The sequence below is a fragment of the Pseudopipra pipra genome, chromosome 1 (genome assembly GCF_036250125.1).
Source record: "Pseudopipra pipra isolate bDixPip1 chromosome 1, bDixPip1.hap1, whole genome shotgun sequence".
NCBI classification, from domain to species: Eukaryota; Metazoa; Chordata; class Aves; order Passeriformes; family Pipridae; genus Pseudopipra; species Pseudopipra pipra.
In genome coordinates this window covers 18,494,494-18,519,866 of record NC_087549.1, presented here as the reverse complement: position 1 = coordinate 18,519,866, position 25,373 = coordinate 18,494,494, and the positions used below count along the sequence as shown (strand labels likewise).

The 25,373-nt window shown below is 37.0% G+C and overlaps 1 protein-coding gene across 1 annotated transcript in view; it reads right to left on the bottom strand.

Annotated features, from left to right (window-relative positions):
- The window catches only part of ANGPT1 (angiopoietin 1), a 158,001-nt gene that overhangs the window by 45,780 nt on the left and 86,848 nt on the right, over nucleotides 1–25,373 (bottom strand). The window contains exons 5-6 of the mRNA XM_064646825.1: nucleotides 15,632–15,759; nucleotides 10,712–10,813 (exon numbers count right to left, since the gene is read on the bottom strand). Of these exons, the coding sequence (XP_064502895.1) occupies nucleotides 10,712–10,813; nucleotides 15,632–15,759 (230 nt within the window). The remainder of the gene's footprint in view (nucleotides 1–10,711; nucleotides 10,814–15,631; nucleotides 15,760–25,373) is intronic.

Sequence of the window (25,373 nt, the reverse complement as noted above, 5' to 3'; positions counted from 1 at the left end):
TTTTTCCTTCTCAAACACACATAGTATCAGTAGCAGCAAAATTCCTGATGAAGAAGAATCACAGTGACAGAAAGCATATTTGAAGTGCAAACCTTGCACAAAGGTTACCTCTGGTTAGGCAATGAGCCCAAAAGAGCTCAGTTTTCTCCATACATATCCTACATGTGAAACAACTAGTACATCTGAAAATAGGAGACTTTCTTATTGAGACAATCTTTCTCACTCTAGGACAAGTGGATTCTAGGAATGTACAGACACTTAGTGTGGCTCCTAATAAGAGCATGCCAGGGAGATAGATATATTTTAAAGAAAAGGAAACTAATTTTTTCCATATCATCTAAGAAAGAAAAATTTTGAGCCTAAAATTATTTAAGCTTAAGATAACTCTTTTAGTATTTGCAAAGAAATAAATGGTATGTCTTAGGGCTAAAAATTTAAAATGAAATAAAAAAGTCTTTAAAAAGAGTATTTTTGTTTCCTTTCATGCAAAAAGAAATACTTTGGAGAGGTAGGACTTAATTCTCTTTTCCCAGTACACTTATTAATCTCAAATAGCAAAGATGAGCATGACTAAGAGCACAGATCCTGAAGGAAAGATCAAGAGCCTGTATGTGAGTTTGAGCAGTGACTTGAATTTAAGTCCCATAATCTGTCTAAATAGAACAAGCATCAAACTTATGGGTTGCCCTTGAATCTTTTGCTTTAGTTCAGCTGCTATGCTAAACACTTGAACAAGAATAGAAGATGACTGACGTCAGAGTCAAAAAAGTTACAGTTCTAATTCAACATGAGCCCCAAAGTGAAGAGCTGCTCCAACGAGTTCCAAATGGAGCAGGTCAGACAGGAGATGCTCCTCCCTGTGGAGAATGCTCTTACATGATGAGAGCACACAATTCTCATTTGGGAAGAACTCCGCTACAATTCTACTAAATTTTCAAGTCACAAATCTTAAAAACAACCTCACAGAATCTCACCTGGCTCTTCTAAAACAGTGTTTCCATCTTTTGGTTAGAAAGATTCTTTAATGACGTTAATCTTTCTCATGGTGCTCTGCTGCTCTACAGGCTGTTAGTATAACTAGGCTAAATCTTGATACCATTACACAAAACTTACTATGTAACAGTCTTTGAAAGACTACATGAGTCTTATCAGCATAAAATTAATGGTGTTAAATTGAAGCATTGGTGGCAAAGTAGGCACAAGTATACAGCCATGTGTCAACACAACACTTGAAACTGATGTTAATCAGTAATACTTGCATGGGAAAGGCTGTGCTGAGTGTAACACATTTAAAACACAACTGTGCTCCAACACAAAATTTTGTTTAATTTTACATCCAAATGTGTTCTCCAAAATGAAAAAGATGCCTCCTTTTGTAGTAACATCTCTGGTGCCCAGTCTAGTGATCCAACCCTCTCTGAACAAAATATTGTTTCATTCTTGCTCCCTTAGATCACTTTGTTGAAATGCACACTGTAGATTAAGCCTTGGTCAGGACCAGAAGAGTTTCATGAGGATATTTTCATAAAATTGAATATAGTTTCTCACCACCTCAATATCATGCCTGTCTCTACTGGACATGCTGGATTTAGATCTCAGGAGAAGCAGAGAACATGCTTATTATTTGTATAGAACTGATGAAAGTGACAATTATCTGAGTAACAGTTTCAGTCAGAAGTGTCTGTTTATTAAACTAGCATGACATGCCATTCTTTATCATGAAGGGGTGGGTCTCTATTGAAAGGCATTACTCACATAATATCTTAATACACATTCCACTCACCAAAAATCATTTCCTTATATCCAAATAAGTTGGTAAATGTGTGAAAGAAACAAATTACTTCCATATCATTTACCCTAGTCCCTTGAAGTAAACGATTTTTTTCAGATGTAAAAAAGTTACAATTTTGAAGCATACTATAATAAGAAATGTATTTGTTATTATATGTTATAGAATTTTACATGTCTTAAGTGTGGGGGTTTTATCTCCTTGAACTCATAACTCACTCTAATAAGTTATTCGGTCAACACATTAATTCAACACCACCACCATTCCCAGCCTGACTGATTTGCTTACACTACAGAAGCAATGTAACTTCTGTCTTTTCCAAGGACATGCATTCTCTAGTTTTTGCCTCTCTCACAAATCAATCCTATTTTCAAATCCTTCACTTTTGCAAGAGGGACCATGCTGATATTGCAAGGCACTTTACAGACTACTTCACATTACTTGCAGGAAAAAAACATGAAGCTCTTCCTGCTGAAGAAATTATGAGATTCATCTTCAGCTACTAGCTAGATGCATGGATGTAGTACTGATAATTTTAGGAAAGGTCTCCTCCTTCCAGAAAACTTTTTGTGTTCCTTTCCTATTTCCAGGTTATCTTCAAAATGTCTCCCCAAGTTCTTTGAACCAATAATCCTTTCCCTGACAAGTGTTTCACTAAGCCACAAGGGGAAGAAGAAGCTGTGAAGAGTGCCCTGAACAACCTTTACTGCTCTGCTAAGCATAAGAAAGCAAACAAGAAAAGCTCCTATGCTAACAGGTCTAAAACCAAAGCAGCCCTGTGCCAACTGCCATTTGGAATGGCCCATTACTCATCACTGGTTGGGCATTATATGTGGATGTCATTTGGGTAATACCAAAACTCCACCAAAATTTAGTGATGAGGATCTTGTGTCACAAAACTGTTCACACACACAGGCCATGGCCCTGTTCAGTGTGCTAGTACAGGTATGACCTAGTAGTTGAGAAAGAAGGAATGAGTCACATAAGAGAAGGATCCCCATCCACTGGACAACTCCTGTGCAAACCAGTCAAACACTACAGCTCTCATTAGAAGGAAGACACGAGTTCTTATTATAAAATATAATTAGCTATCTATGAAGAGCAGCTGCATATGTTTGCACTTGGAGTGATCCTTCATAGCCAAAAAATTCGGGACTAATAACAGTGAAAGTGAAAATTTATGTCCATGTAAGATCAATCAACAATAATACTTTAAGGTTTACATATCTGACCATATGTACATTAAGTGTAATATTTTGTTACTTTGCCTTTGTTTCTTTCTGTTACTGTTTGTGACCTAAAACTAAATTACTAGAATATAGCTCATTCCAAAATCAATGGAAGAAACCTCTTACTGTCATAAAACCACTACTGGCCTGTTGGTAGCAAGGAATCTCTGTCTAGTATATGTGTGTACAATTTTGTAGAAAGAGATAACAATCTGAATAGCCCCCCTGTAATCCAGGAGGAAACAGTTAGTGACCTGCTGAGCCACTTGAATCCCCACAAGTCTATGGGATCAGATGTGATCCACCCAAGGGTGATGAGGGAGCTGGTGGAAGAGCTCACCAAGCCACTCTCCATCATTTACCGACAGTCCTGGCTCACTGGGGAGGTCCCAGACAATTGGAAATTGGCAAATGTCACACCAATCCACAAAAAGGGCCAGAAGGAGGACCTGGGAAACTACAGACCTATCAGCCTGACCTCAGTGCCTGGTAAAGTTATGGAGCAGATCATCCTCAGTGCAATCACACAGCACCTACAGGATGGACAAGGGATTAGACCCAGCCAGCACGGGTTTAGGAAAGGCAGGTCCTGTCTGACCAACCTGATCTCCTTTTATGATCAGGTGACCCACCTGGTGGATGAGGGGAAGGCTGTGGATGTGGTCTACCTGGTCTTCAGCAAAGCCTTTGACACCGTCTCCCACAGCACACTCCTGGAAAAGCTGGCAGCCCACGGTTTGGATGGGGGCACTCTCTGCTGGGTTAGGAACTGGCTGGAGGGCCAGGCCTAGAGAGTGGTGGTGAATGGTGCTGCATCCAGTTGGCGACTGGTCACTAGTGGTGTCCCCCAGGGATCAGTGTTGGGCCCAGTTCTGTTTAATATCTTTATCAATGATTTAGATGAGGGGATTGAGCCCACCAACAGCAAATTTGCAGATGACACTTAGCTGGGGGGGAGTGTCAATCAGCTGGAAGGCAGGAGGGCTCTGCAGAGGGACCTGGACAAGCTGGAGAGATGATCTGATTCCAGTGGGATGAGGTTCAACAAGGCCAAGTGCCAGGTCCTCCACTTTGGTCACAACAACCCCCTGCAGTGCTACAGGCTGGGGACAGAGTGGCTGGAGAGCAGCCAGGCAGAAAGGGACCTGGGAGTTTGGATTGACAGGAAGCTGAACATGAGCCAGCAGTGTGTTTAGGTGACCAAGAAGGCCAATGGCATCCTGGCCTGTATCAGGAACAGTGTGGTCAGCAGGACCAGGGAAGTGATTCTGCCCCTGTACTCAGCACTGGTGAGGCCACACCTCAAGCACTGTGTCCAGTTCTGGGCCCCTCAGTCCAGGAAGGACATTGAGGTGCTGGAGCAGGTCCAGAGAAGAGCAACAAGGCTGGTGAAGGGACTTGAGCACAAGTCCTATGAGGAGAGGTTGAGGGAGATGGGGTTGTTTAGCCTGGAGAAGAGAAGGCTCAGGTATCACTCTCTACAACTACCTGAAAGGAGGTTGTAGCCAGGTGGGAGTTGGTCTCTTCTCCCAGGCTATCAGTAAGACAAGAGGGCATGGTTTTAAGCTGTGCCAGGGGAGGTTTAGGTTTGATATTAGGAAGAAATTCTTTACAGAGGGGGTAATTAGGTATTGGAATGGGCTGCCCAGGGAGCTGGTGGATTCTCCATCCCTGGAGGTTTTTAAGATGAGACTGGATGAGGCACTTGGTGCCATGGTTTAGTAACCATAACGGTAGTGGATCAAGGGTTGGACTTTATGATCTCAGAGGTCCCTTCCAACCTGGTTGATTCTATGATTCTATGATTTTTCACATGATGATAAAAGTTTCCTAATTTTAAGTTCCTGTCAAAATTACAAATCATTAACTGAAAAGCTGATGAGTGTTTTAATTCCTGTGAACAACAGCAGCGTCTTCTTAAATCTCCCTAACACTAGTTAGGTGAAGCTAGTTCCAGTGGCTATTTCAATGCTTGATATCCTGTGAACCCAGGGAGCTGCATCATATGCTTGCAGTGGAATATACTTTTTATCTCCCAGCAATCCCTTTTCTTTAGTTTTGAGGAAAAAGTTTGACATAAATAAAGATCCAAAAAACAAACTTTTCACAAATGCTTTTAATGTGGAATAGTGGTAGAAAGATTGGTACTACCACCTTTAGCACCTGTTTGATACTATTTGATACTATTTGAGTTCCCGTTTAAAGAACACAGGAATATGGCTGTCAATGACTGTCAATGCAAGAAGTGTGAAGATTTTGTGGCCATAACAATGCATAAAATACTTTAAAGAGTTATAATACAGAAAAGGATTAAAAAATAATTCAGAATATTTAGCTTTAACAAAACTGAGAATTATGGAAGATATTGCTTCCGCAATATGAGCTTCCAAATTATGAACAAATTTATTTTTTTCTGTCAAGAACATTCTCCTCAGCCAAGTCATATGGTAATTTTTATGTAATTTTTGTTTAAAAAAACCCTACATCTGAAGTTATTTTGCAGAAAAATAGTGGAACCAGAATCAAGAAGCTTACAAAGAAAATTCTAAAATGTACCTTGTGCATTTTTACGCAGTCATCCTCCCCCTTCAAAAAGAAAGTGATAAACATCATAATCTAACGACTGAAAGAGGTTGGAGCTCTGTCTGTAGTTGTTTGACTCTTCAAGTATTTGGGGAGAAAAAAAGAACCTGAACACTATTTTTAAATGGGTAAAACTACAACAGAGAAATATCCATCACCAATTACTGCTCTAAGAAGGAACAGTACAACAGCTCAAGATTGTGTCTCTTTGTTCAAGTCAAACACAATATTAACGTCACAAAATGGTGAAGACCTATCTTGATTGAGAAAAATATACAACTTAGTATTGCTACTAAAGCAATTAGGAACAAAAAACCTGTCAGAGTTTAAAGGCAAGAAAGGTGGGCAGTAAGAATGATAACAAAACTGAAAAATGGACCTGAAACTTTCACAAGAGAAAATAAAGTAAGTCTTACAAGAGATGGAGTAAAAAGAATTAGGAGGCCACATTCTAAAATAGAAGTTGAACACTTTGCAAACCAAAATTAAATATAACATCTGGAAATTTTTGGAATTAACTTAACAATGGCGCTAAGAAATAAAATCTTTGTTGGAATGGTAGCTCTTATTATGTATAATTCAGGCATGTAGGACTTGCAAGAACTCGTGGGATGAAAGCATGTGGTCACCAACAGCCTGACTGTCACAAACAAGAAGGTCTTCCAGAAAATGAGTGGGACCTATGTCCAAACTAGAGTTTACTCAGAGAAGTGAACTGTAGAAAATATGTCAAACAGTTCAAAGAGGTTTTCAGCTGTCTTTTAAGTAAGCAGAAGACACGGATGTCAAAACTTGACATACTAGCTAAAATTTACTGAGGGTCAAAGGAAAGTCAGATTGTTGCAGATAACGTGCTATAAATACCCATGAGAATTGCATCCAGAAATACTTCCTGAGAAAGTTCTGGTGACTACCTCTGTGGTCTGGCTCTCGGTCTGTGAAGAATTTAAGCTACAGAAGAGCATTGGTACTATGGAGATAGCCATCAATTTGACAAAACAGCTTTAAGGAGAATAGAAAAAGAAGAAACCTCACCAGAAATGGAAGTGGTTTTGTAGCTCTTCTGGATTTTGTGCTCTTCAGGCACACGGGAATGCTATTGATGACTTCTGAAACAAGTTGGCAGCAGACTTGTTTTAAGCGCTGAACTGTTGTTGGACTCAAATGTTAGTCAGGAACATGAAATTAAAAGAATGTGGAATTTACCACTGAATATCATTCTTGCCTCAAAAAAATCAAATGAAAAAACAGCTGCTGATCAGAAAGGTAGGAGATTGTTGCCATAAAACTTAGAAATTCAGCTCAAAGTCTACTATGTACAAGTGATCCTAATCTAGCTCATGACATTATGAATAACAAAAAAAAAAGCGATAGCTTTCCTTCATCAGTGAAAGGAAAATAGCAATACTATAGCAATTAACACAGGCAGTACAATTAAATACTGACATGCAGGAAAAAAAAAAAAAAGGCTAGAAAAAGGATTGTTGTGAGCTGGCCAAGGCATGCAATTTCAAATACCTATTGAGAGTTTTTATCCGATGACAGAAAGCAAGAAAGTAATTTTAAAGGTCTGAGGAAGCCCCCAATAGACTTGACCCCTAAGAAGCCCCCCTAAGAAGCTGATAGTGAATGTTGAGCTATCAAGTGTGGAAAAAATACTGTGAATTTCATGGGAATTATTAAACTAGACATGCTAAAAGGCTAGAGAATAGGGAATCTAATACTCCATCACCTAATTTGGCAAAAATGGAGACAGTTACTGGGAAAGGTACATTCATCCAAGAACTGAAAACTGGAAAATTATCAAGAAGATTTGATAGCCAAGTTAGCACATGAACTAACAATTTACTTGGATTTCATTATTGCTAATGACTGCCTAATAAGTGCCAGAAACCATGTCTTAGAAAGTAAGCTTGTGGAAAACCCCCCTTCTAAAAGGGTTTTAGATTTGCAGATGGCAAGCAATAGTTTTTTAAATTATATTCTCCTCTAGAGATTAAAACTCTTAATAGTGTTTTATATTCCCTCCTCATGTAAGGAAATATGAAAAATGGTTGAAACTTGCTTCAGGGTTGAAGTTTGCTTCAGTATGATCTTACCTGCTGTTATAGAAATTATTCATTGTTTCACTTCAATTTTTTTCCAATAAGCAACAAACAGTATAACAGAAAATTCATTGCAAAATGGGGCAGAACAGATGTAGTAGGTACTGATAAGAAAAGGATGGGAGGATGAACTTAAGCAGTTTCCTCTGAATTTATTCCGATTACTACTGAATGTACAAAACTGAAATGGCTCAAGAGATTTCATAGTCAGAAATGAGTTGAAAGGTGCAAAATACACTGCACAGTGAAAGATTAATAACAAAACTGAAGAATACTGTTAAGCACATATGCCTCTAAAGAAGAAGGTGGCATAACCAATCATGCATAACAGTAAATCTGCAGAAAAGCTTTTGTGTTTATTACCTATTGGTTTAGATACTGAGGAAAGTGTAACATTTGTTTTCCAGAGTGGAGATTGAATGCCAGTGGAAATAGAGCCAAAAGAACAAGGAGGAAAAATTAGTACCACTATTGCTGTAGTAGCCCTGACTTTGTAGCAATTTATGGATGGATGAAGTTGTATACTTCCTCCTTTCAAAAGATTTATGGCTGCTTTATCTCTGATTTAATCTATTTCCTGTGTTGGTGTCTGGAATAGGAATTGAAGTACTTCCATGTAAGCTGAAAGTACCGGCATGAAACTGCATCAAAGACAATGACCACCTTGTTTTCAGATGATTCTTGTACTCCAGCACTGCTGTCACTCATCCTTGCAGAGATTATTCCATGTGCACCCTTTCCAAGTAAGGATCTCATCTTAGAGTCAGAGCATATCTGAACTGCCTCCTGAAACTGGAACAGTCAATAAATTGTGAGGGCTCCAGCGGTAGAGCTGATTGGTGGCCTGGAATCCTGTCCAGCTCAGAAGCTGGCAATCAGTACTTTCTTTAATTTAAAAAATTCAACAATTTTCCAGTTTCTTTTCCAATAAGAACTAAATGCACTGAAAATAAAAGCAGCCCCAGAGGCATATTATTACTGTTATTATATTAGGATGAAATTATTAGATATGAACACAAAGAGAAGATCTTAACAAATCTGGAAAGCTGCATCTGAAGTACAGGCTGAGAGAATACATATTAAGTTCAACCACTTCAAGTAAGATTAAGTACTATTGTATCCCCCACCACACAAATCACTTTCCATTGAAAGAAACACCAGGAAGGAGATGGGATGTGGTCCAATAGACACCATGCACCTTTTCTGAACAATCAAGGAATTAAATCAGTGGTGTTATTGCCTTGAAGCTCAAACACTGTCACATATCCCAGTAATATAGAGAACATCCATCAGCTTCTATCACTCAATATTCAATATTTGGTGTTATATGATAACTACTGTAGGGGGCCTAAGATAGTTACTTGGGTAAATAGTTCATAGAAGTAGAGCAAGTCTAAATCCTATCTTCTTTCATGACTTATAGCATAAGATATCAATAAAAGTCCAAAATAGATTCTTTTTATTTGATAGAAGCAAATGATGTCTTAGAATATTATATCATTCCTAAAGAGAAGCTAAATTAGTTCAGACTGTTTGAACTAGACAAAACCAATATAATCTAATTCTGAACAGGCTCACACTATTGTAGAGGAAAATTAGAGGAAAATCTTTGACTACATGAAGGGATATATATGAAAAAGATCACCTGGGATAATTTTACAAAGAAGGGCTGTATTTATATAACTGCTAAGAAAAAGCACAAGAGATAAAATCAGAAAATCTCAATTACTGTGATATGTATAAATTGAAAATCCATATGTACGAATTACTTAGGTTGCACATACAAATTCTAATTTCCTCATAACTAAAATTGGTAGGATCTTCAAATTTTGTTTCCCTCAAAATAAATTGATGTTTTATATTTTATTTGATTCTGCACCAAAATCAAGTAAAACAGTTTTTATATTTTCTACATTATGAATTCTAAAAAAAGTTTCCAATTTGGCAATTCTATTAAAAAATATCTTGTTGTCATTTTAACATTACTTTTAGTTGACATATACTATGAAACAGATTATATCCTCTAGCTACCCATAGGAGCAGTGTCTGATCCAAATTATTATTTTTTATAATTTATATCTTCATGTAATAAAAAAATATTTTAAAAGCATCCATAAAATCAAAAATTAGATTTAGCTTCAATAATATATTAGGTTTATTTCTGAAATTGTAAGTTCTGTAACAGAACTTTTTCCCGCAGAAATTTTTACTGAATTGAACTTGCTTTTTTTAAAAAACATTTAAAATACTCTCTTCACTTAGTGCTTTTTGAAAACTGTAGAAAAAAGACATTTCGCTGCCACGCTGACAACACAGTACTGAAAATTTCACTGGGAATGCCACTGTAGTCCAAGTCAGTCCTCAGGGACTCAGAGAAAGGAGCTCCATCAGAAAGTATGAACAGGCAGCAAATGAAAAAAATGAGTAGTTATTTAGATTGCAATAAAATTTTTCTGAGTTGGCAAAAGGAAAACAGACTGCTTGAAGTCATGTCATATTTAATTTGGTAACTTATTTATTTTCTCATAATCCTATTTGAATTATCAACATTTCCAGTACATGAAATTGATTGGCAGAGGTGCTGTATGACTTGGGATAAACCCCAGTAAGAATTTTCATTCCTGTCTGAGATACTCCAAGTTCTGAAGGAGTTCCCCTTAGCTGAAAACATCCAAACATTAGAAACATCGTCACATGCCTATTACCACTTAATGTCACAGCAAGTCAAAACTTCAGAGAGACAGATGGCTGCATTCTGGCCTCACGTCATCTTTTATATCTCAGTTTCTGATCTCAAAGAAACTCTAAGTCATGGGAAATAACACTCCACTAATTGAGTAAAAAGCATTTTCAAAAGTAACAGACATGAAAAAAGGTAGCTCATAAAAACTGCAGGACCACACCACATCACTATAAGCAGAACTATCTACCTAAGACAACAGGAAGTAGTATTTGAAATTTGACATTGTATGAATTGTACAACTATTGCACATTTTTCACCTTACCATTTTGTATTCTTTCCAGCTTTTCTGAAAATCCACACTCCCATCTTCTCGATGTTGTATAACTGTCCATCCTCCTCCTGCAATTTCCATATTGCAAAAGACCTATGCAGTAAATAAATAAATAAATAAATTGAACCCCCCCAAACAACCAATAAAACAAGCATATGTTGGAACCCTGTCATCTTAAGGGGTGGGAAAAAGTATATATGAATAACAGAATTAAGGAAGCATGTTTTCCTATGGATTCATGCCCTATGCCCTCAATAGTATCTTCAGTCACTTGATCACAACCAGTGCTCTTTCTATGTTTAGTATAATTTTCCCAGTAACGTGTCCTTTCAGCACATTACCCAAGAACATCTCCCCATCATTCCCCTCTACATCTTCAGCTTTCCCTTTCCCATTAACTCCATGTTCCTTTTCTATTTTCTCTGCAGTGCCCCTGAAACCACTCTCTTCCTCTTAACAAATGAGTAATTCTTTCAGTGTTAATAATGTTTTCTATAGCTTTTAGCAGTGTGTCATTTGGTCTAAGAAAGAATCTTCAGAATTCCTATAGAAAACGCTCATCCAAGGAGTCTGGAATGTAGCACAGATGAGGTTGTTTTGGTTTGGTTTGAATTGTAATATTACCTACAGTTCCAGGCAGTGTCCCAAAATGGGACAGTTGATCTCAGATTAAGATGCCTTACAGCTGACAGAGAACATAGACAGAAACAGGCTCAAGACAAGTTCAGAAGTAAAGATCTACACAAATTCGAGGTTGCTATCTAATTCAGTTAAATATCAATTTATCTTGCAGTTGACTAGAGGACCATATTCTACCCTCAGGAAAAATCATTCAAATATCTCCTACTAATAAGTGCTGTCACAGTAACACTATGCAAGTGCTTTTGTTTTAATTTGCACCAGGCATGCCAAATGAAGTCCTTGTGAAGGTACAGGAAGGAAATAGAACACTGAACAGTCCAAACATGTGAATTTGACTTAGGGTAACCACAAGAAACCCCACAATTTTCTAGACAAACATTGTGGCCCTATTCCTTCTTCAGGGAAGACACTGTGAGTCAAAACATTTATCTACAGAATTTAATTTCTTTAGTTTGATTTATAGTGAGAATTTCTAAATTATGGATTTACTATATTTATAAGCCACTGCAAGCTCCCATGAATCCACTGCCAATTTTTAAAGCATTGAATCCTCAACTATATTAAGACTATTAATTTTAAAGGTGCACATAAATTATGGGGTTTCGTACTAAAATATAATAAAATACCTATAAAAAGACTTTGATGTTTTCTGAATAATATATCAAATTGAAAGTGAAAACTACACAGTGAAAGAAAGGTTTGCCAGGAGCACATTTCACTATCACTGTGTGGTCTGGCACTTTCCACAGTGGTAGACAGAAACACCTGCTGTATTAACAGGAGTCCCAAGTTGATTATAGATGTTCACTGTGCATAGCTCTAGACTTGTCTGTCCACACAAGGTCAAGGCACTCAGCCATTTAAACACCATTTAACATGTTCCAATACTTAACCTTCTATTAGAAAAGAAAAGGATAAAGAAAAGTGACTTTGAATTTGCATGTATATCTAGAATCTGAGTTTATAATTAATAAAATAACCTGATTCAGATTGAAAGACCATCCAAAATATTGCACTCTTGCCCTTCCTTAAATGCATGGGCAAAATTTCTCAAATTCCTAAAAGGCAAATGTATGATTTTTTCTACTTATTTTAGCTTTACGAACTAAATTATTAAAAACTTTATAATAATCATTCAGAGATAAACTCAATTTTAAAGAGAGTAAACAGAAGGCAGAGAATTACCACAAATGTTATTTTAAGTAAATGCACACTTAGGCGTTACAAGTCTACATTGTTGTCATGGAGCAACAATCTCAAGACCAGCCATTTGAGATTCAGGGAATGCATTTCTGTTACACAAAAACTGAGTCTGATGGTAACCATGCCAGAATGCCAGATTCCACAGTGTAAGGGGCTAGCATACTTTTAATGGGTTAAAATTCTGTCAGATATGCTCAGAGAGACCATTGACACCAACTTGGTAGGAAGTCCACAAGCAGAAAGTAGAGGGGGAGGAGTCGAAGGCCGCATTCATGGCAACAGTGGCTGTTGCTTTTGCAGAGTCATAAAGACTCAGAATATATAGACCTCAGTAGCAATTGATAACATTTTCAGTGCAGTGCACCCAGAAGTTGTTAAAAGTCATGCTTGTGAGAGCATTAGAGGAGACAGTGAGAGAGTCAATACATTGATCGAAGGGGAGATGTGGAGGTTCCATGTACAGTCAGAGCATCACCCCTGCCCTGCTTCTGCTCCCAAAGGTGATATGATTCCTTCCACTTCAAAATGGTGGTAACCTCACTCCCACTGCTCCTGTGCGCATCAGAAGCTTCTGCTTCCCCTATAGCTGACCCCATCTTTGCAAGGGACTGAGAGGACTCTTTCACTATTGCTCAGGGACAATCATTTGTCCACATTATCAGACATTGCACATACACACATCAAAGTAAACAAACTAATTAGTTTAATAGTTAGTTCTATCTTTTTCTCTTTCCATATAAAAAAAATGGAATATTATTAAGATTCTTTTAAACAGAAATTAATCACTAATTTTTGATGCAGAGCTGGAAGACTAATGAACTAAATTAATGAACTGTTGAGTCTAGGAACATGAAACAATAATTGTAGTCTAAATTTTTAAGCATATAAAAATGAGATATGTAAATGGTAGGGAGCTGTATGCATTAAGGATAGTTTTCTATGAATATATGAGTGTAAAATCAACAAAACACTGGAACCGACAGTAACATTTTTATATATGACAAGGGTATTTTCTACTGAATATGAGGATTCTAGAAAGCATCCCTTAGGAAATATAAAATGAAATGAAGGTATATTTTTGTGACCTGATGTACAAAACTACTTTGAATGAGTTAGTTGCTGGTGGCTGTATTACAGAAGGTAATAATATATTAGGCCTCTTAAGACATGACAGGTTTGTGCATTGCATTGTGGTAATCCAGATAACTAATCTGGCTTTAAACAAGCAAGTACGTCTCCATGGAGTACCTATCAGGATATTAGAGCAATCTAACTGTGTCTGCATGGTGCTACCTCTGGGCTAATTAGTCCTGGCACAGTGCTGAGTTGATACAATTTTGAAGCTATCTCAGCCAGAGTTAGTTCAGCTATCTGCACAGCACTACCTTGGAGAATGTTAAAATTACCTTAATGTCTGAAAAAAACATCTGTTAAAGCAATCACACTTCTCACTTGACTAACATGAACATGCCTGGGATCAGCTCTTGCTGTGTTATCAGTAGGGCAAGACAGAAACAGGTGGTAGCAGAAATGCCCTCAATGCGCAGAGACACACACTCCCACATTTTCTTGCTAAAACAGGAACCATCCAGGAAAACATAATGCAATTATATCAGCTGAGTTATGTTATCTGTATTGATTGATAGCAGTGTCTGTAAACGGGGATATAGGGTAAACACAGGGTGGCTTCCATTGTGTCACTGTCCTTATATTGACAGTGAAGTGGGTTTAAGGTAAATATACCAGAAGCATCGGTGTCACTGTGCTTTCAGATAACCACTGGTTTTAATTGCAATCCAGCTTCTGAGCACGGTATACGAACTTCAGTAAGGCTAGGAAAAGCTACTGCCAGTTGGTCTATGCAATTTGGGCATAGGTGTTACCTCTCTTTTCTGAGTGGAACAGATTCTGCAGAATTGCTTTTTTTTTCTTATCCTGCTCAGTAGCACTTAAAAGGATCTCTGTATTTTATGTCATGTCAATTATTTTTCCATTCATATTCACCAGAATTATATTGATCTTGGCCCATAGAACTCTCCCACCTTCCTTGGTAAACTATAATATCTTGACATTTATAGGTTTCCAAAGGCCTCCAATAATACCAAATTCAGTTTAGAAACAAGTTTTACATATTTTAATATGATCATAAACTTACTATAAACAATAACATTGGAAATATTTGTTACAGTCTTTTTCTGTTTGCAGGGTCACCATTTTACTGCAGTAAGAATAAATTCACCAGGCAGAAGTGGTTCCCTCTCTCCTCTTTGGCCCACTTTATGGACACCACTGTATCTCACTCTCCCAGGTAATCAGCCCTTAGCCTTGGTGGCTGCTCCCAATAGTACCTTGTCAGAGGGACAGCCAGCCTTCCTCTATGGATAACTTAGGCTTAGGTTATCCTCTCATGTTCCTAACTTCAACTGACTCAGGTACCATAGCAACAAAAGCCTTCCAAAAAACTGGTCTCCTTTACAAATTGGTGTTTGATTTTCCTTGAAAAAACCCTCCCAAGGCTCTTTTTGGAGAAGAACGGGATTATAAATGCTTCATCATTTCAAGCAGTGCTAACACTCAGTACATTGTGCTCTTTGCAGACAAAAACACTCTTCTCTGTTCCCTACAACAGAAGTAGGATTTTTGTAAATTCTTATCTTTAAAAACTATTCATTCTGCTATTTCTTTCCCTGTGCTACCAGATAATCCCCTCCCATCAGCTTCCTCATTATCACACTTTACAAATTGTCTTCTCAATTTTATCGCAGATTAATTTGCAGTCATAGCCTGATTCAACTGAGCTTGCCAAGTGGGAGGAAGCGAGTCAGCTACGAGTATATGTTGGAACTTAGGAAGAATTCTCTGTCAGCAGGGAAGAAGAATGTCTGGAATAATACAGTTAATAATTTTCTCAGTCTATTGTATTTTTTTTAAAGATTGAATATAACCCAAGTTATTTATACCAATACAATACTTTGCAGAATGAGAACTTCAATAAAGCCTCTAAATGCTCTTTTAAGTCCAGAGCAACATGATATTAACAAAGAAGAAAATAAACCAAGTCTTTACCTTTTTAGGATCTGACACATTGTTAATATAAATAGTGTAGACCCCAGTTTTGTTAAAACCAGATTGGTATACATCTGCACAGTCTCTGAAAGGTTTTTCTTCTTCCTTTTTTGCATTCTTTAGTAAAACTGCAAAACATAAAACATGATAATATAAGTTACAACAACAGTCTTAAGCATTTCTGTACCTAGGAAGTCCACTTTTGCACACTGTATTCTTTCTCTCCACAGTAATAATTGTATTGTGGTCCTTACAAAGTTTGTGCATTTGGTAAATTTTAGTAAAGAACTAGCAAGAAACTTTTGGTAGTAGAGTAGGCACCAGAAGTAAGTCATGATGTAAATAGCTAAACAGAGCATCGCGTGTACTGAGAGGTGAACACAGTCAGTTCCGAGTGCAAAGGTTTGTGCCCCTGCAGGTGCTGCCTCTGACTCAAGCTGTATGTGAGAAGTTGACAAAGAATGTCCCACAGGTGGCACATGGAGGTGGAAAACTTGTTCAGTGTTGTGATCTGACACACACCTAAGACAATGCAGACCCCGTAAGGAGAGAGCTTGTGCCCTTCACGAAGTAATGCCTTTTAGCAGCGTAGGAGGTTGTGGCAAGGCAGCTACTCACCTAAATTTATTTTTTGGAAGAGAATAATTTAATTATTTTCATGCCTATGTACATAAAAGTTGCTAGATATAGTTAGTGGAAAATAAGAAAAATCAATGCTACTTAAGTCAGATGTTTAAAGTCAAGATTTATAGAATTCATTTTTGGCTCAGCACAGGAAAACAGATAATGGTAGAACATCAGTGTTGATCCAGATCCTGTATATTGTAGGCAGACCACATATATGAGTCTGGGCTGAGAAATCAGGAGTGTAAAATGTCAAGGATCCCAGTCTTGAACAACCAGAAGATTCCCTGTAGACGGAGTAAAATCTGAGAGCATTCCTTCACTTTCACAAACAAAAGTCGCATGACCCCACACAATGCTGAAGGATATGATTTCATTCCGAACACATACTTTAAGCACATCAGTATTCCCAAGGAAGTCCATCAATCTGCTCAGATTCTTAAAGTTAAACATGTCTTTAAGCACTGTGCAGGGTTCAGGCCAGCACTTCATTAATCCTTAAAATAAGAAAAAAATATTTAAGTCCTCCAGACACACTCATCGTCTGGTGACAGACACATCTTTTTCACTTTTGGCTTGAAAGTGTGAATTATAGGTGAAAAAGGGACTACACCTTATTCACTCTCAATGAAGTGGCCTGTGCTGCAAAAGTGGTGTTTAATGACAGTGATGTGCAACAAAGCAATGGCCCTGCACAGCATGTGCTACTATCCAGGCTAGGTGGTGTGCAATAAGGCCAAGGGTTTGCAGTTTGATGTACCCTCTTCCCTTTGAATACCTCAAAGCAGTATTTTAGGATGGCAAATTCCTGCCAGATCAATTAGCATTAATATAATGTCACAGTTGGGGAAACTGAGGAAAAGTAAGGTTAAACGCTTTGCCTCAGTCATTCTGTGAAAAGGTGAAAATAGAAAATAGTGAGAAATCCAATCCTGATAGTAAGACTGTATTTTTCTCTAGGTAGACATTTTACACACAAATTACATTATTCTTTGCCTTTTATGAGTATTATATTGTTCTTTCAAATTTTATTTTAGCAAACAAAAATCCCTTACTTCTCCCTTTCCTTTTATTTTTTGCATATTTATTATTTTTATTCAAGACCATCAATACAAATAAAACTTGGTTCATATATTCGCATATGAACTTCAACTAGAAAATCAATGGCTTTGAAACTTGGCCATATTTTGAAAAGGTAGTGCTGGCAACACAGTAGATGACACTTTTCCCTGTGAGATGGCAGGGAGTGAGGTCCTCAGCAAGGTGTACATCAACAATGCACTCTCAAAGGTGCCATTTTTTAGATAAGACATAGAACTGAGGTCTTTGCGATTTGTGTTAATTATAGACTTCATGGTACTTTCTGTAAGCAGATGGTGTTAGTATCAGTGGCCAAAGTCCAACCTGAATAATTACTTGGGGCTGGAGCCAAAGCCTAGAGGAGTTAAAGCAAAGCCCCTCATTGATTTCAGAGGGCTTTAGAATAGATCCACTCTTCCTGGCCTGAATTTCTCTAATGCTGTTGTTTCAACTGCAGACATTAGTCTCTCTTGTCTAAAGAATATATTTAGTTGTGCAGAGGCAACATTCATTTCCTTCAGTCTTAAAGTACTTATATTTTATTAGCTGTATGTAGAGAGATTATCTTACCTCTATTTAACTGTTATACACACATTGAAAACCACTTGGAAATAACTACCTAAGAGTCAATCAAGGAAACTTGAATTTGGCTTGTTTTTAACTGAAAGTTAGACAAAAGAAATCATGAGTATATTCTAAAGTTCGTATTATTAAAATTTCAAACAAGGTAAGATTTTAATATCAGAGCAAATAGCTCTGAAAATAGCTTTCTAAAGAGATGGATCTCTAGGAACCATCCTTAGAAATAAATTATTTCCTCCTGCTTAAAGACTGAAAAAATCACATTAAAAGTGGTGTTTGTGTAAGAGACAAAGGTGAAAATGACAGATAAATATCTTAGATACACCCAGTTCTTCCCATCCTTCCTCTTAGTATCAGACAGCTGAAGTAGCTGAGATCACAGAGAGCAGATGTGTAATTTCCTAAAATTTAAGCAACACAATACCTGTTGTTTTTACACCAGTAGTTTTATTCAGGGAACCACTGTAGCCAGAAGATGGCTTTCCTTGGGTGCCTCTCATCCCTCTCTCAGGAGTTGGTGCTGCCAGTGAAAGAAAAGACCAGCTCCTTTGCAAGGAGCTGCACTATTACAGATTGTGACACAGTTTATTAAGCATGACCAGCACAAAGTTTAGTTTTATTTAATACATCACACTGTAATTTGCAAGAACAGCCCAAAGCTGTCAGAAAATTAATACTCAGGAATGTTTCTGGTAATGTTCTTTTAGGATAAAAAATGTTTTCTCTAAGGTTTGCTGTTGTTTTTCTAACTTAATATTCCATACAATTTCCAAACCACTTTTACCTACTATAGCTCCAGACTGTTTTTTCTACAACATTACATAGACCTTGAATCCTTAATACATTAACTGAAGTCCCTGAATGATGTATTGGCTCACATATGGTAGATGTGTAAGTAAATTTCTGAAAAAGTAAGAAAGTTCAAATAAAGTTCTAAAACAAAATACGTAGCCATTACCTTTCTTTGTCAGCTTCAAGACCTTAATTGACTTTATACAAATTTCCAATGTTAGTTTAACTGTTTTCAAATACAATGCTTATACCAGAGTTCTATGTACCTGAAGAAAAAGATAAGTCTATGTCAAGCAAAATAATATTATCATTTTTTAAACCTGAATGCTTAGCCAAAATTTGAAGCCTTTGAGAGCTTTTTTTATTGTCTTTCCTGGATGAATTAACTGGTTGATGAAGTCATGGTCCTTTGAAGCAATGAAGTCTATGTGGAAAGTCCTGTTTTCTTGAAGAGAAGGAAAATTAACAAGAAAAATAATTTCTTTCGTTGCATTTCCAAAAGAGTTCTGGTCAATTTTTAGCCCAATAACTTTCTCCTTGGGCTACACTACCCATGTTACTCCACTTAATGTGAATTGTTTCTTTCAGTTATCAGCCTTTCAGCTTTTTCTTTTCCTTAGTGCCCTGGATGATGACTGGAGTCCATGCAGCACAGCAAGTACCATCCGTAATTGCTCAGGCCCCATGGATGCACAGGGGGCCAAATCAATGAGGTCTCCGCTGACCCACAGGCTGTGAACTGCCAGGGCTGAGCAGCTGTTCTGCTGCACCTGCTTACAGGGCATTAACTTCCAGTAGAAAGCTGGGGTCAGCACCTCAGGTTGTAGCCTCTGAAAAAGGCTTACCTGTTCTTGCAAGTGAGAGAGCTCAGATGTATAAGGCCTTTTCCCACATCAAGAGACAGGCAAATTTAGCTGGTTGTTAGCTACGTGTGCCTCTGTGTAGGGTGAGACTATGTCTGCTATGAATTGTAAAATCAAGTCAATAGTGAATTAGTTTACTAGTTCCTAACATGTATCACAAATGATGTTTGCTTTTCTGCCAAGGTTTAAAAAAATACAAGTTGACTGCTAAGAATAAATGGCTTCTGAAATATTTAGTAATCTAATGTTCTCTTCTAGAAGTACAAATAGAAAACATACAATATCTATCTTTTTTCCTAGGTGTATGAAAATTACCTAATCTGATCTCAACTAAGAAAAAAAATAAAATAATAGACTTGATTTTTTTTAAATTGAGATTTCTGGTTGTTTTTGAGAAAGTTCAGTGGTTATCTCATTGCTTTTCAAGTCTCCATCAGATATCTGGTGAATGAATAACATAGTTTGTCTGTAAGCAATAAAGAATATTAAACTGCAGTTCTTGATGTTGACTGAATCAACAAAATCACCTTCATATTTACTAAATTATTTGTGATCTGAACTTCCATGTTTCTGAAATCAGTTGAGATTGAGTTAATCACCAGAGTATTATGTCCTTTAGTGATCCTGCCAGCAAATGAAAGGCAGTTGTTGGTTTTTCTGTGTGATAGTGACTTATTTGGACAGATATGCAGAGCTTTCTTTAGTGTCTTAGTGAATTATTATATTTTATTTTTTTTAATGTTTTATTTATATAAATCTAGTTTTCTTATAGAATTTAATAATCACTATACATACCAAAAGGCACTTAAAAAAATTCTTCATGCTTTTGAGGCAAGAAAGGAAAAGTCTTTCTCCATATCTTGTTGGCAAATATAATTGAATAAAATTTTAGCTGCTCTATCAAAAGCATATGAGGTAAAATTTTATGTCCTGAGTTGAATGACTTTTAAAAAATCAAAAAGGAGAAGATTGTAGATTGATGGTTTTTACCTACAGCTCTAACATTCCAGGACAGGGTCATTCAAGGACTACCAAATGGCAGTGTCTGTCTAGATCCAGACTGCAAATAAATTTTGCCTTGATCTTGTCATGGTTCCAGACACATGCTGGGGAATCCTACATTTCTGTAGGAGACCCTGTGTCTCTGACCTCTTTCCCAGCCATTTGGGTGCAGCTGCTGTGCACCAACAAAATTCCAGTTATGATCACAAACAGCGCCTGGTTTTTGAAGAATCAAATCCAGAACAGTTTGCTAATGTTATCGAAAGGATGTCAGTCAAATACACCCAGTGAAGAGGCCTGGAACGCTGCCCAAACATGTATATATGTTCCCAGATTTAGCATCAGGAAGCACAAACAGATCTGACAGATTACGGGTGAAGATTATTTTTGTTTTAAGGAGGAAAGCTATGCAGACTTACAGTTTTTGCTGACTTACAGCCAGAGGTATAGTCTGTTTTTTCAGTGTCCTAGTCTTGTATATACCAACCTCCGCTTGAGAACAAACATTAAACTACAAACTAATAGCTGACTGTGACACCCAACTATTCCCTCCAACAAGACAACTCTGTGACAACACTGTTGTGCTGCAAGTGTCACAGAAATTACAGGGAACGGCAGAAACCTGAAGGCTGATTTCAAGTCAGCTATACTCTCCAGATAACTACAGTGATGCCTACAAACTGAAATGACAGCAGTATAAGAGCACATTTGTGCCTTCCAAAAAGGACTTGAAAGCATGTTTTCTGGATTCGATTTTCTGGATTCAAGTACACATTACATACTATCTGTTTTCCCTCTCCAAAACATATTTCTGGATTATCAAAGCTACCACAATCACTCAATATAACCAATGTGAAAAATAATTTAAAAATTACAATCCACTGATATGTATGAAATTAAAAAAAATTGAAGTTACTTATTATTGATAAAACATCAGGAACTTTTAACATCTAGCTAGTGAAGCAAGATTTTTGAATGTGAACTTATATGCATTTACTACCCAAATCTTAATAATTGTAAAGACAAGCTACCACCACCGAATTCAAAACTTTCTCTAATGTCAACTTTATTTACTCCTGTACTAATGCTATGTTTTATTTTCATCTCCATAAAGTCTGAATATCATCTTTAGCAAAAAAGAAAAAAAAAAGGAGGGATATTAATAGGAAAGTTGCTTCTGTATGTCTTGGAGTCTACCAGTCTTCTCAGATATGTTGTTGTGCATGGTTGTGTACTCACATTTCTTTATTAGAGAGGAAGTTTAGAACTGGGGTTTGGACATGCATTTTCCTTCCAACAGAGTATGTATTCACCAAAATGCTTTTCAAACTAAAATTGCATTTTGAGATTGCTCTGAATATGACAAAAAGAGCTGGCCAATAGCAAATTGGAAAAGTTCATTTTGATATACTGGAATAAAATATTTCTCTTCTGGGAATTATTGTTCCATAATCAAGTTTATAGATTATAAATTTTCAGATTCTAGTTTATAAAACTGTATTGTCAAGGCCCCCATTGTTCCCAGATAAAGTAATGAGAGTAGCTAGACCAGGATAAACTGCTGCTCCAGCCCCTCCAGTGTCCCATCTCCAGCATCAGGACCGTAGAAGCCATGGGGCTTCCTCACAGGACTTGATCTTTTAACCTAATCTGATTTTTTTATTCTTATGCCCTCATAATTACTTATTTTATCATTATTTTCTTTTCCTTTAGGCCTTTCCCTCCTCGGGAGGGCTCTAAGATTTTGCAAGAGTTTGACTAACACCTGGCCCAAAAAAGATTCTTCAGTAGGAACAGATGTCCAAGGCAGATGACTGGAGAACAGCATAAATGCAGGAAAGCATATCCAGGAATTTACAGCATAAGCACTTCCTCTGCCAGATGTAATATCTGCATATTCAGTAGGCTTAGAAAAAATTTTCTTCCATTAATTTTTTCAGTTGCGTTTTTGAAGCCACATTAATTTTAATCATTCAGTGTCCCATTCCAAGGAACTCCATACACATGCCATGTGGTGGACAATCTCCTACTGCTAGCTTTTAACCAGTGTTTCAACTGGTGACCCTTCATTCTTAGATGAAAGTAAGCAGCACCTACAGTTTCTACTGCTTTGTCCTTCTATTATCATCTGTACTGCCTGAAGTATCCCTCTTATCCTTAATTAATGCTATTTCATATATTCAATCATCTGTCTTTGTAGCTTTTTGTTTTTGAGATGCGTGTTCCAATAATTTATACAGTGTTTGAGTACATCATGAGTTATGTGATACAAATGTTTTTCTGATTTCCTGTCTGTTCTGTTAACAATTTATAAAATACTATTTTTCTTTTGACCATTAATAAGCAAGTAACACCTCCCATGTCTTTCACTTAAGATTTCCTTGGGAGCTTACCTTGAACATACATTGGTATTTTAAAAGATAGGAGAAAATAAAACTTTAGAATTCCTTCCTCAGGCACATTCATTTGCTGAATGATCAGAACGGAAAATGGAAAATGCTGGCCTTCATTTGGACATTCAGACTATGACAGTATAAGTATATATATATATGTATACATGAACATTTTTGATGTCTAAGGGAGTACTCAGTCTTAACCTCAGACACAGTGCAATGACAGTGTCACTTGCAGGAGTGGTGCTGTTCTTGCTATATATGTTGGCTGTAGACTTGTTCCATAGGCACAGAATGCATCAGTTAATAGGAGATCTGGCAGAAAGCATTTGGGTTTGGTAAAGGGGGGAAGCGGGGAGGAAAGCTTGGGAGTTTTGTTTGGTTGCTTGGTTGTTTTGTTGTTGTTTTGTTTCTTTGTTTGTTATACAAGTTTATCATTCTGCTGGAGAAGCTCAACGATCTTGATTTACCCTGTGACCCTACAACTCCTGGACTGAATGGAGAAGTGGAAGGATATTGTTTCAAGGAGAAATGACAAAAGCAAAAATAGTCCCTTTGCCCTCAACCCCTGACCCTTAATGGCTACTCACTGCACATGGGAGGCCCAAAGAGGTGTGCAAATCTCACTTAAGTATCCAGCATAACTACCAGGCCACTCTGAAATGCGATCAGTAGGGCTACAGTGATTCTACTCAGCCTATGATCTAGTCCAGTATCAGATTTGTTAGGAACACTATGGTTCATTCCATACAAGAATTTCAGATCAATATTTTAACATGAGGAGGAAAGAGAAAAGTTATAGCCAATTAGATGTCTCACATTAACATTTATAGAAATGTTTTAGCAGTTAATAGAACATTTCTTTGCCCTCCCACACACCCTCTAAGAGTCTGCAGTAAGAAAGGTAAACAATTGCATAACAAGAGCACTCAAGCTATCCAACTACTTATTAAATAAATCATTTAAAGCAGAATTTCCCTCCTGTAGTGCTGCAGGAATTAACTCCGTCTTGGAAAATGATGCTAACATAGTGAGCTTTCACCCTCTCCAGGGCATAATTATTTAATACCTAATAAATTATCAACGGTTATCAAGTTTGGTTCCCAATAAATCCAGCCTTAGTGACTGGCAAGAACAATAATACTTGGAATCACTGTGCATTTGAAAGACATCACTTAGGAATACCATAAAGTGGTCCTCATTAGTGAGCTGAAATAGAATGCCTTATGGCCCATTTACAAAGAGATAAAGACACTTAATTATCCAGCTGCAATACAGTTCCTTAGGAGTTTCTGCTTGAGACAGCAATTTTGTGAGTAACTACCCATTCACTGAGAGGAGAACTAAAGATGTCTTTCACTAACTGCTACAAGGAGATTAAGTTGCTGGCTTTGTTTAATATTTCTAGTGTCCATATTTCTTTAATTGATTTATATTTTTCCACACAGGTACCCTAATGTGCATTTAATGTTTCCAGCTGAAGGATGTTATGCATACAAAGAAATTTTTCACTAATAAGCCGTTTGGGTGACATCAAGAGTGTTGTTAGTAGGTTTATATATCCTGATATTCTCTGTAATATCTTTGGTGTGAGTGAAGAATACTAATTTCAGAAAGCAGGGTGAAGAGGGATTTGGCACTGACCTATACTGTAGGAAAGAGGGTGGGTAATTGATTGTAATATCAACAATCAAGAATTTAAATGTGACAATATATACTTAAAATGTTACATTTTTCAGTATGAATAAATATTGACCTCCTGCTGTGATCATCAACAAGTCAATAGGGATAAAATATCAGAATCCACAAATTCTGTTTTGAAAAATTTATATATTTTCCACTGACATAAATTTCAGATGCTGCACATTCAAATTGACTTATTTCAGTATTAAAACTCTGTTAAACTGCAGCCTAGCTTGATACTACCTAATATAATTTGTTGCATTTCATTATAAAACATAGCTTTGAAATTAAGGTATTCTTGCCCAATCAGGGTATGAAAATACTTCTATTTTTAAATCATGATGATTTGGAATTAATATTATTTTTTCAATGTTAGAAAAAAACAAAATTAAAATTAATCTGTCCCAACATATATATTGATCATATAAATATCAGCACTAATATTATTACTATTTAGCAGATAATATAAAGAAAAAGGGTATTTGCAGATGGATAAGTCACTTCATTGTAAAACAATTCACTTTACAAAAGTGACGGGTTTGACTTTAAAGGAAGTCCTGACCTGAACTCTAAAACTACACTGAAAATGTTAGGTGAGTCAGGTAAGACTGACCCCAAAAAAACCTCCTACTTGAGCTTTCTGAGCTTCTCTGAAAAATGCATATCAATACAAACAGCCTCCAGGAGAACCAAGAAATCTATAGTACCTGAACAGAAAAAACC